General features: G+C 46.0%; 2 protein-coding genes across 3 annotated transcripts in view; one reads left to right on the top strand and one right to left on the bottom strand.

Moving 5' to 3' along the window:
- The window catches only part of PCYT1B (phosphate cytidylyltransferase 1B, choline), a 99,427-nt gene that overhangs the window by 14,891 nt on the left and 68,233 nt on the right, over positions 1-16,303 (bottom strand). For both annotated transcript variants that reach the window (XM_081124822.1, XM_081124823.1), the window contains exons 4-7: positions 14,726-14,877; positions 12,217-12,295; positions 4,157-4,299; positions 1,348-1,536 (exon numbers count right to left, since the gene is read on the bottom strand). In XM_081124822.1, coding sequence (XP_080980948.1) covers positions 1,348-1,536; positions 4,157-4,299; positions 12,217-12,295; positions 14,726-14,877 — 563 coding nt within the window. The remainder of the gene's footprint in view (positions 1-1,347; positions 1,537-4,156; positions 4,300-12,216; positions 12,296-14,725; positions 14,878-16,303) is intronic.
- PDK3 (pyruvate dehydrogenase kinase 3) overlaps positions 1-16,303 on the top strand; it is a 155,628-nt gene that overhangs the window by 96,934 nt on the left and 42,391 nt on the right. The window lies entirely within an intron of this gene.

Here is a 16,303-nt window from a genome sequence, read left to right as displayed (position 1 = left end):
CCTATGAACCAGGAGATCACGGTTCGATTCCTGGTCATGGCACATGCCCAGGTTGCGGGCTCAATCTCTAGCTGAGGGCGTGCAGGAGGCAGCCGATCTCTCATCACTGATGTTTCTATCTCTCTCTCCTTTCCTCTCTCTGAAATCAATAAAAACATACACTAAAAAAAAAAAAAAGGAATCCAACCCTTGGCTCCTCCACTCATGCCATCTCTTTCTAGAAGTCAGCAGGGGTTCAAGCAGCCTCTTGTGGACTCAGCCAACAGGACATGGTTGGCCTACAATATCCTCCCTATAATCAGTTGGAGGCCACTAGGCTTTCAGCAAAGCATCTCCTCCAACTTCTCAAGCATTGTTCTTTTTCTATTACTAATTGAGTGTTTTACTTTTAGATAATCCTATAATGAACCAACTCAAATGAGCAGAGAGGCAGGAGTGACAACCCATCAATAAAATAATTAAGCCGAAGTAGATTTTGTTAGAGACTTCTCATGTCATAATAAGAAATCTAGGCTATTTAAAATCAGGGAAATTAAATAGAATCACTCCTTTTTGTTTTAAGAGGAAAGTTAGCTGTAAAAGTATGTCTTTCATAGAACCCTCATGAACTCTGCTGACAATACTGGTTATTTACTCTGGAAGTGCATATAACAGAAAATACCAAGGGTGTACAAGGTGGTTTCCAGAATTTTCTTTTCCCATCTCATAGTTTTCATTTAGAATTTTCTATAGAATTTAGGTAAGAGACCCTTGACATTTTCTCAGTTTTAAGATTCAGATTGTGGCCTCAGTTCCCAAAGACTTTTGTCCAACGTATACATGCCATGGAAAAACGGAGAAATCAGGGCGTGATGGGCACAGACGCAGGGCCAAATTCTACCTCCTCTCTCTCCCAACCAGTGAAAGAGGAGAGCTCCTGGCAACAAAAGCTCTTTTGTATCCCCCTCCCCTGGTCGATCCAAGAGCCGGTTAGCCTTGTCTTACAACACAAGTTCCATGATGCGTCTGACTCAGTTCACCCTTAACCTCCGAGCTTTGCATCATCTCGAACTGGGAGCCTGGGATGAGCTACAGAAACAACCTCTGCAGTAATAACATTCAACGATTACTAAATGGCTTCAAGCTCTGGATAAGAAATCAAAACAGAGGCCAGAGCTGCCTTTAGGTACTATTGGGTAAAGCAGGAACTAAATAAGGAAATGATGTGAACTTGAAGTCATTCAGGCCGATTGATGCCCAAAATGGAGGCCACATATTGGACCGAGATAAGAGACACCCTTGAGTGGTGACATGAAGAGGACACACTGAAACACCCGTCACTGCAGGCCAAGTGAAATAATTACATACCCATGCTCCATCAGGGCCAAACAGTTCTAAGAAGTTGCCAATGAATTCCCTTGATTTCTCTTCCCACTTTTGAATTAGATCATGACTCTTTTCTTCCACTCTGTTAACAAATTCCTTCGATCTTTCCTCCACGTTCTTAACCTTTTCTTTCATCTTGTCTACCTGGTTTTGAAAGCGGTATTTCTTCTCCTGGTCAAAAATTAAAGGAGAGAAAAATGGATTTATCTGAGAGGGCATGAGAGAGAGAAGTCATTCACACTAATGGTTATACTTTATCTCAACTTGTGTTTGTTCTTAACCTGAAGAGTCAGGATTTCCCAAGAGCTGGATTGATGGGAAGGCACATCTCTTATTAGAAAATCACTTGTCATTGGTCTTGCTGGATATGTAAAGTGAAGCAGAAGTAGTTTTAATATTTTCTTTCTTGTAAATGTCTTATTTGAATTCACTTATATAGGAGGATAACCAAAAATATATACTTGCTCTCTATTGTGGGTAGATACTGGGCAAATACACCCCACAATTCTGTTGGGACTTAGACAGAAGTATAAACTGTACATAGAATGGCCACTCAGAGGCTGTCCGAGTCTTCTATTCTACTGGGACATTGTTAAAACCAATATCGGTTGAAATAGTGGGTCATTTGCTGGACCTTAGAATCCATGTGTTATACTAAAATTAAGCGAATTGAATTGCATTGATTTCCTTGGTGGCGAAGAAAGCTCTTATCCTGATAGCTTCTCTTGAGCGGGACTTTGTTTTGCTATGGCCTTTGTGCAGCAGCACTAACATCTATGGGCCTGGAAGGCATGGTAAGGCAGGCAAGTCACATGGCACCTCTGAACCTCAGTCTCCTCATCTGTAAAATGGGGTCATTATCATCCCTACACTATCAGGTCACTGTAACAGATAAGGTGACACACGGAACGTGCTCTGGCACGGCCTGGCATTTAGTAGAAGCTCGGTGTGTGTGGTCTGTTACATTACTGTTCAGCAGTATTGGCATTTCATCCCATTACCTGAGGGGAGTGGCATGAAAACCATGAAAACAGCATGAGACAGAGGGTCCTCCCCTCCGTGAAATCATGATACATTTTTCCTAAATAGGTAATAATCATTTTTCTTCACTATATGGGACTGCAGTTCATTTCATAGTTCAGATTTTCTTGCACCTGGAATATTACAATACTGTGTCAGGATTCCCTGATTTAGACTTTGCAAACTTCACTGCTGCCTCGGGGCAGGGCGTGAGCTATACTCCAGCCGCTCAGCTATTTTTACTATGTGCTGCCCCTGAGAGCACGGAGTATTAGAATGAGCACTGGGCTGGGAGTCACGAGGCTGGGAGGCCGCTGTGGCCTCCACCTCTGCTTTGCTTGAGGGACCTTGGTCAGGTTCCCTCTGAACTCAGCTTTCCTCATTTCTAAGTGGAGGGACTTGGACCGGGTGACTGACCCTCGGCAGGCTCCTGCCACCTCTGAGGTTCTGTGATTCGTCTACGTGCCCATCCAACACATTTGCCTTCATCTCTGGGCTGCGGCCCGCTCTGTCCTCACAGGAAGGCCATGAGAGCGTCCATGCTGATTACACAGTTCCCTGAGCTAAGTGGCTTATCCAAAGGCCTCTTGAGGGAGTGAGCGAGAACTTTTGGAAATGGCTCTACATGCTTGGATGGTGGAGTGAATTCAGTTTAAAAGAATGGTTTAATTTATTGAAATAACCAGGGCTTTATTCTCTATGAGACACCAAATAATCACTTTGGCTGAATTCTTTTCAGCCACTTATTCTGGTGCCTCTTGAACCTGACATTTTCCATTTTGTTGCCTGGCTTGCATGAGGCCCCAGAGCCTGGACCACCGACACCCCCCTCTCGTGAGGACAACTAATAATCCCTGATTTACAATTAATGAGCCCCTCCTCATTGTGAAGGTACCAGTGCGATTGGTGTAAGCTGCCGGATAACTATGGCTGCACGTAATTCTAAGCATCTAGCTTTGTAGAAAAATCCCTCTTTGAAAGTATAGTATCTATTTGGGGGTGGGTAGTGAAATTCTATATGGATGGAGAGTCTTGTTTTATCAACTACATGGGCTCCTCAGCCTAGACAAAGACAGTTGACCAGACTTGCTAACATCGCCTCCAGCAACTGGCCTGCCCTCTTTGCTTTTACCATCAGCCTGTTTTGGTTGTTTTAAAGACTGTTTGAACAGTTGCTCTATTATTAAACTAACAGCAGCTCTGTGGGAATAATATGGCAGAAATACCCAAGGAAGCCAAAGATTTTAGGCTTTATTTAAGCAGCTGTAATTTCTCTGGACAATAAAAAATGGCTGTTAAGGTGTCTAGTGAGCATCTGTAAGGCCTTAATAAACTGAAAATTTTCAAATGTTAGAACAAGAAAGCATTTCCTCTGGGTTTAGCTTTCCATTGCCCCTGCCCTCCTTCCTGCCCTTTGAATAGAAGAGAATTCTTGCCTTTCCTGAGGGCAGATCTCCCAGAAACCCTTGACCCGAGTCAGAGAGCTCTAAAGAGGGAGGTTGGAGCAAAGGGAGGGACGTGAGGCAGCTCCTTTAAAAAATGTGAAGCTCACTACCTGTGTGCCTTGGTTAACTTACGTTACCCCTTTGGACATTGGTTTCTACATCTGTAAAATGGGGTTAATGATATATCATTGGGTTGTTATGTGGACTGAATGAGATGATATGTGTAAAAACATCAAGAGCACTGCCTGGCATATAGTTAGTGCTCATGAAACAGTGGCAGTGGTGCGATGTGGTGGTCCTCAGAGGGTATGAGGTGGGACACTTACATTTATAAAGCTGACATTCAGTTCCTTTGCCGTGTACCCTCTCTGGAGGTTGCGACGGGCATAAACATCATAGTCCCGGACAATTCTGGTGATGATGTCTGATGTTGAGATGCCCTCCGTTCTCTGCGTTGGAACGAACATTCCTGTTCACATAGGAAAGAGGAGATAGGGAGACACCGTTAAGATGAAGTTGGTTGGCCCATCTTCTTTAACCCTCTTTCCAGGGCAAAGCTGCAGCTCCTGGGTGTGTCTGAGGTTTTCCCGTCTGGCCCCAGCTGACTTTTCCAGGCTCAGTTCCGTAGGCTCCTTCCCCGCCTGGCCCTGCTCCCTGGATGTCCCGCGCACTCGCCCGGCTCCTAGCGTTTGCTCATACCCAGCCCTTCCTTTCTGCCTTGAACCCTCCTTCCCTGCTGCATCAGCCACAGCATTCCCGTCCATGGTACAGCATCCAGCTTCAAGGCTATGCCCCTGGGAAACCTTTCCTGACACCACCGGGCAGAACCCAGGACACTTAGGACGTGCACTGCCTGTCTCCTTGTAGAAAGAGAACACTCTGAAAGCACAGATTATGCCTTGACTGCCTTTGCCTCCCCAGCACCAAGCTCAGTGCCTGTGTCTAGCGCACAGAAGGTGCTCAGTGAGTGTAAATTAGGTGAGGAAGTGATTGGGGAGTAACAGTGGAGTCAATGAAGCAGTCAGACCCCGGCAACTCCCCATCTCCAAAGAAGGCTGTGTCCCGTTACACTGAAGGACAAGCAGAAAAAGTGCTTTGTCTTTGTTGTCTCTAATCTAAAGACATGCTCGTGGGGTGCTAGGTAACTTTATCTCCCTAAGATTGTTCTGCTCCAGATGGGGATTTCGCCACTCAAAGGCCCTTTCATCTAGAATCCATGGGACTGGGTAAAAAAAAGCAGAGGGTGCCCAATTCCAATAGAACTGCCTCAAAGCCCTCAGATATATTTGGGTGGACCAACACAGGGCTAAAAAGAGGTCACAAATGTTATCAGAGACGAGAATCTGGTTCGTGCTGACAGTTGTCCACTGAAATGCTCTATTGGCAATTGGGATCTTCCTACCCAGTATGATTATGGCTACTCTGAGACATCAGGCACGGGACGGCATGAATGGATGGAGCCTGGGAACGAGGGTGCTCGGTTCTTGGTTTGTAGACTTGGGCAAGTTTCACGGGCATCAGAAGGCAAGTTACTTAACCTCAGTGTTCAAAGCTGAGAAATGAGGTGGCTAGACAGGTGACCTTGGGCTCATCCATGCCACTTCCCTCTCCCTCCCTCCTTATACCCAATTTTCTTCCAGTCACCAATCTACTTAGTAGATGTCTCCCCAACTGACCCACGTTTCTCCATTCTCCATCTAAGCCAACCTAACACCATGTTTTTCAAAGATTACAGCAAGAGCCTCAACACCAGTCTCCAGCGATACCTTTTTATTATTTTTTTGGTCCCCTCAATTCACTCTCCATATAGCAAGCTTGCAGAGTGTTCTTTCAGAATGCAAGTCATATGCCTGCCCAACATCCTTCATTGGCTTTCTACTGTCCTCTGGTTTTAGATTCAAATCCTTAACCTGGCTCTGCAGCAGCTTTCATTATATTTTCCCTGTACTTCTCTCAGGTCTCATCTCAGATCTTCCCCACTCCCTTCACTCCCCAAGCCCAGTCCCTGTGCTACACAGCTGCGGGGTGGGGGGGGGCATGGGACACCATTCTCATTGCAGCCTATGGCGCTGGGCAACAGGCTGACCCTGCCCTGGAGCAGCCACACTGAACTTCAGTGTCTTGATAGGACTGGCCCCCCTCCCCTTACTCTGCCACAAACACACACTACCTGGTTAACTCTCGGTCATCCATTGGTTTTCTCCTTCAGTGTCACTTCCTCGAGGAAATCTCTCAACTCCCAACTGGGTCCTCCTGCTTGTTATTTCCCTACCAAGGTCCAACTGCTCTTTTCCTTCAAATGGTCTAAGGCCTTTATAAAACAACTTGTTTAATAACTGCATTCCCCACTTGACTATAAGCTACATGAGGGAAGGAATTGATTGTATCTTACTCTCTTCTACATTCTCAGCACCAGGTGGCAAGTAGGCACCATAGGAACATTTGTTGAATGAATCATGAGATAAATATTGATCTCTAAGTGCCTTCCCAAATCCAATTTTCTCTGAATCTATCAACAAGGGTGAATTTTCTAGTCTTCTGGCCCCTCCTAGGGTGTCCCTTTGGAGCTTTCTTTTCATATTATCTGCACATTCACAGTATCAGCAGCTGGGTGGCACTGCTGATGTTAGAGACAAAGCATCCAGTTTCTAATATTCTGTGGCTCAGAGGATGGAGTTGAGGTTGCCACTAGACCAAAAACTTCTTTCATCACCTTCTAAAAAAGTGGACCCCAGAAAACCAAATGGAAGGCAGAGGATGCAAACATCTAAATGCATGGCCATAAATAGCACCCAAGTGACCCAGCTGTGCAGGGCGCTTTGGTGGGTGGGGAACTCTGAGTGGTCCCAAGCCGGGGAGGGGTCCTCACCTTGGTGGGAGCAGCAGGGAGCCTTCTGGTGAGAAGTATGGCTCATCTTTCAGCAGACAGGTACTGCACTCTACCCCTGCCTGCTAAAATGTTAAGAAGATTCTCTAGCTATTAATGGACTTTAGCAAGTCACTTGGACACTGGTGACAGGAGCTCACCCTTCCTTTGAAGCCATAGGGTGAGGTCTCTGTGGCTGAGTAACTGAAAGTTGGCCTTGGGGAGAGATTTGCTTTGGCTGGATGGGAGGTAGGTCTCTGAAAGAAGCCAAGCCCTCTGCTGATATAAATGAGGCACCCGGCTCCCTCCACATCCTAATTATCACTCTGCTAAAAATATTCAGTAATGAGCATGATCAGAGAACCTTTTTTATCATGCTTTTCAGAATTGCAGCATTTGGTTATGGAGCTATTTTAAGAAGCAGCAAAGCACATGTTAATGAAGGAAACTTTCAACAGTAGTCGGCGATGTTAGAGTGCGGATGAGGAACGTGGACCTTACAGCCCGCTTCATTTAAGCCCCGTCTTTTCACGCAGCCTTGCTGCAGGATTTGGACATGGAGCTCTGACAAGCAGAGCAGAGTGCCATAAAGTTGAACGCATGCCCTTGATACCTCTGGCTTCATTTGCAGTGATTTCTGACTTTCAAAATACACTTTAAGTATAAAAGCCACATGTGGATGTTCAGGCCACTTTAGAGCATCTTTCTCCCACGATGAATACTCTGGCCTCCTCTACCTGGGCCCTAAGCATCTCTCTGCTGTGGCCCTTCCTTGGTGAGGACTTGGCAGAGCAGATTAGTGGACCACAAGAAAGGGTTCCTGTGCATATGAAAAGTCACACAGTCTTATGCCTGTGCCCCCAGGGCAAGTAAAATACCACCTGACTATTAATTTGGAGATGGGGATTTTGGCGAATTAAACATGGGCACAGTTCCCATTCCCTAAAATCTGGCCTGGCCTTCGTGACTTGCTTGTAACAAATTGAATGTAGCATAAGTGATACCTGGTGACTTCCAAGGCTAGGTCAGAAGAAGTTTGTGGCTTCTATCGAGATGGCCAGCCCTCCGGATGCCTCCTCCTAGGACACACAGTCTTGGAACCTATGCTGTGAGAAGCCCACACAACACACAGGGGCCGTGTGTAGGTGCTCCAGTGTCAAGCCCAACTGAGCTCTCTGTAGGTGGGCAGCCTCTGTTGCCAGCCACAAAAGTACTCCATCTGGGATCTCCAGCCCAGTTGGGCCTTCAGATAACTGCAGCCCCGGCCAGCATCTGACAACAACCATTTGAGAGACCCCAAGCAAGAACCACCCAGGGAAACCCTTGGTGATATCCTGAACAAATCATGAACACAAAGTCATGAACAAAATAAAGGGGCTCCTTTAAGTCACTAACTGTGGGAGCAATTTCTTATGCAACAATAGGGTGCTGGATTGCTTGGAGTTAGAAAAATGTTGGAGCTGTTCCTACACCTAAACAACTGGAGTTGAGGTTTGACTCCCTAAAATCAGGAAAGCAACTTTTCCTTAGCTCACTAGAGGTCATTTACCCAGAAGTAAAACCACCACCAAATGCTTGTCCCTACTCTACATTGAAGCTGAGGAACTGTCACCCCAGGAAATATTTATTCAGTTAACCCTGGGCATAACCCCGGTGAACCAGAATCCCTGGTCTAGATTCTCGCTACTCTAGGTGAGTTCTATAGACCTGCAGCTTCTAACAACCTCGGAGCTCATCAGAAATGAGGATCTTAGGTCCCACCAGGCCCACTGAATCCAAACCTGCAGTTTAAAAAGATCCACTGGTATAACTGATGCATCAGTCAGTCTCTCCCCATCCCAGACATGTTCCTCAGCAGCCTCAAAAGTCTGAAGTGTATGGAACTCCTTACAAACAAGATTGAGATTTGAGAATGTCAGGCCACCCATTCTTACCCAATGCTCCCGACCACAGAGGGAGCCCTTTCTAAGAGCATGGGACAGAACTGACCACCAGCCCTGCTGGGGGTGGCATGGAGTTTCCCCATCGCAAGGGAAGGTCGATGGAGCTAAGGATTCAGTAGACTGCATTTAGCTTTTGACTTGTAAAACAGGCTCTTGTGAAGGCTCATTTCAAAAACAATAGTTCTGAAAGGTAAGGCCTTCACCTGAAAGAGCCAGGCTTTGAGGAGCACAAAAAGGGTTTTCTAAATCCCACAAGCATCCCTTTAATTGTTAAGAACCAAAGGCTCAGTGGATTCAGGGTACAGAATGTTTTACCATAAGCCCAGGAGTGGGGAAGACATGAAATTGAAAAGGGGGCAGTTTCCTGCCTCCAGAAAGAAGAAAAGCCCCTCCTGGGATTGAGGGAAAGAGCCCAGAGAGGGATCAGGATCAGGAGGCAAGCAGCAAAGCCAGAGAACATGAGCAGGGCTTGTCCCTTGCACCCCCAACTCAGGTTCAAACCCTAGTGGCAGGGAAAAGACCCCTCAAGAAAGCCCAGAGCAGAGGGCTGACACCCTGTTTACCTCCAGGAACTTTGGGAGGAAGTGGTCTCACAGAGGCCCTGTGCCAGTGTGGGGATGGTGGGACCAACATGGGTTCAGTTCCAGTGGCGCCCAGGAACAGGGAAGATGGCTCTGGTGGCAAGTGTCAGCAATGGGGGCAGCTCAAGTGTAATGTGAGGTGTATTAGACTTCTTGAAATCCATAAGTAAAGCATATGGTAGTTGACTAGAGTATCTGGGTCGTGCCAGATAATGGCTTAACGTCTGTAGGAAGGTGTGCACGGATGCACCTGCAGCTCCCATCTATCCATGACATGGACGGTAGAAAGTAAAATAGCAGAAAATAAACCAAGGCATTAAGAATCTCCTTCTGCACCTACCTTCAGCTAAAATACCAAGTCCAGCCTACCCCTTCCTTACTCTGCTCCAAGACTCTCATGCAGCAATTGGCTGATGGGAGGTTTGTGGCGATGGGCTCATGAAGGAAGGGAGGTGGGGCAGCTGAGCAATCCAGGTTACTATACTGCCCCTCCATCTCGGACACCTCCATTTTCAGGGTCAAGGGTCATCTGACCCTATAAGAGGATAGAAGTAATGACCTTCCCCCCATCTGTCTTTTTAAGTAATCCAAATGGATATAATCTGGGGAGGCAGGGCATTTTAAAAATCCCAGCAATGATCATTTTAACTCTTAGGTGATTATTTTGAACTCTGTGACACTGACTAAAAACCTCCGCTCAGAAAAATGACAAGTATTGGATAGTGAGTGTGCAGCAGAGGCTATTTGCCCAGGAAAGCACCGATGATTTGCGATTTATATTCTCCTGCCTGTTAGAATTAGAGCAAGAAAAATGCAAATTCATAGATATAATTTTAAAGATCTTTCATTTGGATCATAGTCATTTTGGAAACAAGCCAAACAGCAAGCCCTTCCATCTCTCACTGAGATTCTGCTGGGCTGTGAGACTGGTGCTTTGGAGTATATACTGTACTCACTCTATTGTGATCTGGAACCAAACCTGAAATATCTCTGAACTGTGCTTGTAATTTTGTGGTCAGCATCTCCTTCAATAAAGGGGTAGGTGAGGGACGGACTCAGAGTCAAGATACCAATGCAAGCAAATTAGAAGCAAAGGTCCATATAATTCAGACCAAAATGTCACCCCTGTATCTAAATAATCTGAACAAGTCCACACGATAGAAGTGTGCCAAATTATCCAAAAGGCTCCATTCCCCACGTGTTGGGAAAAGGCCTTGCAGACAGGGCTTCCATCTTAGGCTAACTCCCCATCATTCTCCATAAAAGTACTCTTGTTCCGGGGGCATTAATGTGTCCTACAAATGTACCAGGCACATGTGCTGGCGATGCAAAAATGGATGAGATATGGCCCTGGCCTGTGGCACTTCATTCTAGCTAGGGACACACACCAAGAAACCATCAGGATGACATGAGAAGGGAGCTGAAAGGGAGGTCCATGTGCAATGAGTGTCCAAGGGGGGCGGCGAGGAGGGGTATGTCTAAGCTGGCTCCTCAGCTGGGCCTGGAATGGGCATAGAAGCTCAGAGGAAGGGAGTTCCCAGCCCAGAGGACAGCGGTGCAAAGGAGCTAAACAAGGTGTGCCTGGACTGTATGGCCTGTGGAAGGTGGTGCGTAGAGCCCAGGCTGATGAGATGCAGAAGCTGGACAGGGCCGAGGGAGAGAAACTGATGAAAGCCAGGAGCGGTCAGAGAGACCAGAGGGAAATCAGAAGGTCCCAGAAGCACTGGACAGGAGTATCTAAGAAAGGAGAATGGTCAGCATGGTCATTATGCCCAGAGGAGGACTGAAATGAGGTCGCTGGATTTGGTGGTTTGAAGGTCATTGCAGAACTGGGGGAGGGTGGACATAAGTCAGAGTGCAGGTGGCCGAGGAATGACAGGGAGGCGCGCCGCAACTTGCCTAGAAGGGGAGGGCTGAGCAAGGATGTGACCGGGGAAGGAGGGAAGAGGGAGAGCAGGGGAAGGATTTGTGCTTGTTTCATTTGTTCTTGGAGACTTCCATGTGATGGCACACTGAGCATCAGCTACTGGAGAGAGCGCCCTGGATAGCGAAGAGAGGAGAAGTGAGAGAGAACAGGCTCCAGGGAAGGGAGAAGGCAGGTTCCGATAAAGAGGTTAGCCTGGTACTGAAACCGTGCCCTCTTCCTCAGGATGCAGGAGAGGAGGCAAGAATTCATGAGTTACGGGTAAATCAGGGGGAGAGGTGCAGCACATGAAGGAGTAAATTCACCAAGGAGCCCTGGGAATCCCGCTGAGGCTGGAAACAAGAGATCTGTCACGCAGCCCCAGCAGCATAGGAGTAGAGAGATACTGATGAAGGAATTAACTCCAGGGAGTCTGCAGTAGAAGGAAACCCGCCTCTCTGTCCCCCACCCCATAACTCCCTTGAGTTGTTGACCAGAGTCTCCGACCTTAACAGAAATGCTTAGTGACAAATGGGACAACTTCCAAAGCTCAGGCACCATGTCTCCCCTCCACGCCAACACTTAACAGTTTGGGGTAGAAAATATTTTACCTGACTCTACAAATACCTATGCATTCTTTTTTGGCCCCTGCATGTTGTACCTGAGGATATTATTATTATGTGACAAAATGATATATGGCAGGACCGACTTTGCAGACAAGGAGTCCAGGCTGCTAATTAGTCAGTTATCTGTCTTCTGGAAGGAACTTTCTTGGGAGTATAAAATAATTTCACTGTGAGGCCTTCATTGTGAATGCGGAAAATGATTGCCCTTTACACTCTAGGGTCCTGGGATTTTAGTCTGATGAACTCTAAAATCCAGCCTCAAACTGGAAGTTGAGTACTTAGGGGTTCCGGTTAATTCCTATATAAATACCTAACTGGTGTCTGCACCTTTTAGCACATGTGAACAGAGGCTACTTGGGAGACCTCTGAAATTCCAACTTGTATGTCTACGCTGGAGGCCTAGGGCAGATGTCTCATTAAACCTGATTGTTGTGTCACAGTAGGGAGGGGAGCCCAGATCTCCTCACCTGCTTCCTTTATGTGCTTGTAAACATCATCAGAGCCAGCAGAGGAGTATGGAATGTCATCATGGGCCACAAAGTCAATCTGTTAGAGAGAGAAGAGTGACGTCACCACTGGGGAAGGGGATGTGCATGTCTGCGATTTGAAAATGCCTTTTGAAATAAAGCAGCTGTAACAAAGCAGTTGAAATAAGCAGTTTATAATGGGGATTGGAATTCTTGACTGAAAGCTATTTCCAACTGTCTCCATTTCCATGAGATAATGGGAACTAGATTGGTTTCTCTCCTTTGCTGGTCCCTCTTTCTCCAACCTCTGATAGTAGGTTTTCTTGGCCTTCTGTTTTTCTGCCTCTAAACATTGTCCTTCAGATAATTAATTTGTGCTTCAGGTCTTAGTCACCCCTGCTATGATGGGGAAGCCAAGTGTCCATTTCCATCCCACTGATGGCAATAGGCCCTCAAGTCCTATCTTATACAGTGTTATGGAAATGAATTTAGTCTGGTGAATGACTTTAGTTTCTTTTCTCATTTGATTTCCATAACCACCTTGTGAGGTACATAAGGCACATACTATTATTTCAGTTGGGACATGAGGCTGCTGAATCTGGAAAACTTGTCAGATTTGCCCAAAGTCACCCTTTTCTCTTTCAATACCCCTCGCTGTCACTTTAAAATCCACCTGCCTGGAATTTACTTCATCCTGAAAACTGGTACGTCCTTCCAATGGCACCTCCATTTTTCCAGGTCACCTAGGCCCCAAACACCTGGGTCCTTACTTCCTCTCTGTTGCTACCACACTAACCCAGGGTCCTGTCACCTGGATTATTGATACCAACTTGTACCTGACCTTCCTCACTGCGTGCTCCTCTCCAAGCCATTCCTCTGTCACATGGGGGATCCTCCTTAAACAGAATTTTCTCTTTGTCATCTCTGTGCCTGCTGATCTTCACTAGTTCGGTTTCCTACTATATCAAGTAAAACCTCCTTGCCTAGCTTTCTTTCAAAGCCCCTTATAACACACCTACACTCCACCTTGAGAGGTAGTTTGGAGTAGCAGTTTAATTTGCCTGGAAATGATTCCTGACCCCCACCACTTACAAGCTATATAACTTATAAATTGGTGGTAAAGATTAAATCAGGATTTCTCAACCTCTGTATCGCTGACATTTTGACCTAATAATTCTTTTTTGGGGGGGTCTGTCCTGTGCACTGTAGGATGCTTAGTAGTACCCCTAGCATTTACCCACTAGATGCCAGTAGCACCCCTCTAGTTGCGACAGCCACAACTCTTTCCATACATTGCCAAATGTCCCTTGGGGGCAAACTCACCCCCACTTGAGAATCACTGGATTGAATGATATAATTATGTCAAAGTGTTTAAAAATAACTGGTACACAGTACTCAATCAATGTCATTTATTATTATTCCATTCTTGGCACTCAAACTTAGCTCCTCCTCCTGTCCAGTGTATAATAATAACAATAACAATAACAACAACTTCTCAGGGTACCCATGAAATTGAATACAATTTGTGTAAGAGCAAAGCACTTAGCACAGGGCTGGGCATGTGGCAGATACTCGGTGAGTGGCAGCCATCAGCACCATCATGAGTGCCTCCCTAAGGCTGGGCACAGGTTGAATATACCATAGATGCTTAGTGAAATGTGTTAGTGATTGCTGGAAGGAAATCATATTGAAGTTCTTCCTTTCTCTTTTATTCTTGCTGGGAAATTGTCTCCTCTGCTCTTACCGGTGCACATTTATCAGTGTTCTCTATTCTCTTCTACATCGTGAATTTAAAAATAGACAAGAAAACTCTTAGAACAGCTTAATCTTATTTTTTTGTGCTGCTTATAAAAGGAAAGAATAGCTCCTAATGTGCGGCTGGTAGGGAGATACAAAGCACATAATTTGATGCAAATCAAAAGAATTCTCGTGTTTTCAACTAATACAAATCTTATATCAGTAGGAGTCTCCGGGTCACAAAATCATAGGCATAAAGTTCTTTCCTTAAAGGCTGACCCCTGCCCTTCTGGATAAGATGTGTGTTCATTTGTTCCACGAAAAAAGATGCCTGTGAATCTATAAGCACAAATAATGAAAGTGGTGATGGTGGTGATAGCATTTTTGGAGCTCTTGCTATGAGCCAGCCAGTGTTCCAAGGGTTTCACTTAGATGAACTCTTTAGATTCTCCAAACAGCCCATGAGGAAAGCATCAGCATCAGCCCATTTTACAGTTTAGCTAAGTGAGATCTATATTTTGCTCAGGGTTAGGGCAGGAAGAGGCCGTAGTTGGACCTGGTGGGGTCTAGCTCCAGAGCCCACACTGAAGAAGTAAGAGGCTATCAAGTCCCCAGGATTGGGCAGGAAAGAGGGGCTCCATCAAGTGACACCAAATGACAGTTCCTGAAGTTACCTCTTTTAGAAACTGGAAGAGCCTTTGGGCTTTCTGGTGTTGGCTGCAGAGCCAGACTCCCTAATTCTGTTACTTAGAGAACAGGGAAGAGTAAGTACCTTGTGTTTTTCCAAAAACTCCGGGGTGAGTGTCCATGGAGCATCTCTGATGACTTCGTCCACATAGCGGCAGTGTCTGAGAGCCTCATATCGCTCTGCTTCATTCATCACGGTGAAACCTTTGAATTTGTGGGTAAGGTCATCGCTGCAAACTGAAAGAGGCAAGTGCATTGGATGCTGTTAGCTGGCCCAGGCCCTGCCCACAGCCAGCCAGTGCAGACATGGCTTCTTCCGCTAGACAAAAGCTCAGTCTCGCTAGGTGCTTTGCATAACCGAACTCAGTTTTTCACGGGAACAAAGGATCAGGAGAGCGAAGCAAGCGGAAGCCCACCAGCAATCAGAATTTCATTTTGCTGCTAATTACAAGTGCATTCTCCACTGTGGCTTTTATGAAAATTATCCTCCACACTGCTAATGTGACTTTCATTATCTTTTTATTTCCCTCTCCCATCCTTCAGTGAAAATTACTATTTAGAAACAAAATGATCAAATGACGAGACAGAGAAGGGAGCGAGAGGAGAGGCATCAAGAGGCGTGAATTACAGAAGGTTTTGAACAATCAGTTCCAATTCCTTTGCTAGATCATTGTACTTAATAGCCCAAGTGCAGCTCGCGTGCACGTGTGCGTGCACAAGCATACTTCTGTTCCCTGGACTGAGGACCAGTCCCTACACATCCGGCCACACCATCAGGAGGAGAAAGCCATGAACTACAAGGTCTGCTCTAGCAGAGCTCCCCCTTCCCACATCTCTTATCCTCTCTCGATCTCAGGTTCGTTCTGAACCCTCAAATGGGGACAGTAATAACCACCACTATCAGCCTTAGAAGGAACTTGTTGAGGATTTACATAAAAGTGCTTTGAAACAAATGGAACAATAAATACTACTCATTAGCCTATCCAGAATGTATATATTTTAATCTTCACCTGAGTGAGGATATTTTTTCCATTGATTTTTAGGGGGGGGGGGGGAGAGAAACATCGATGTAAGAGAGAGACATTGGTTGCCTTCTGCACACACCGACCAAGAGCGGGGATCGTACCTGCAACCCAGGCACGTGCCCCTGACTGGAAATCGAACCCGCAACCCTCTGGCTTGCAGGCCAACACTCCAACCACTGAGCCACGCTGGCCAGGGCCAGAGTATATTTTTGTTGGCAAAAGCAGCTTTCTGGAGCTTTACTACACATCACAAAGAAATGTGATGGTGGGTAGAGTCCCTGTTTACCAGTATATCCCAGGAAGGGTCTTGCTGCAGTGGGTCAGACTACCTCGACTGCTTCTTAAGATGACGTGTGTTTTTTCTTTAAGGCATTATGAACACACAATAAATTTACAAATTCTAAGTGTATAAGACATGTTTTAAAAACAAAAATATGAGCCCTGGCTGGGTGGCTCGGTTAGAGCATCGTCCCATACACCAAAAGGCTGTGGGTTCCATTCCCAGGTAGAGCACATACCTAGGTTGCAGGTTCGATCCCTGGTTGGGGAGTGTACTGCAGGCAATAGATTGATGTTTCTCACATCAATGCTTCTCTCTCTCTCTCTCTCTCTTTCTTCCTCTCTCTAAAATCGATAAA

Source organism: Miniopterus schreibersii (genome assembly GCF_964146895.1).
Source record: "Miniopterus schreibersii genome assembly, chromosome: X".
Taxonomy (NCBI): Eukaryota; Metazoa; Chordata; class Mammalia; order Chiroptera; family Miniopteridae; genus Miniopterus; species Miniopterus schreibersii.
Note: the sequence above shows the minus strand (reverse complement) of the source record. Positions and strands in the feature narration are given on the sequence as shown.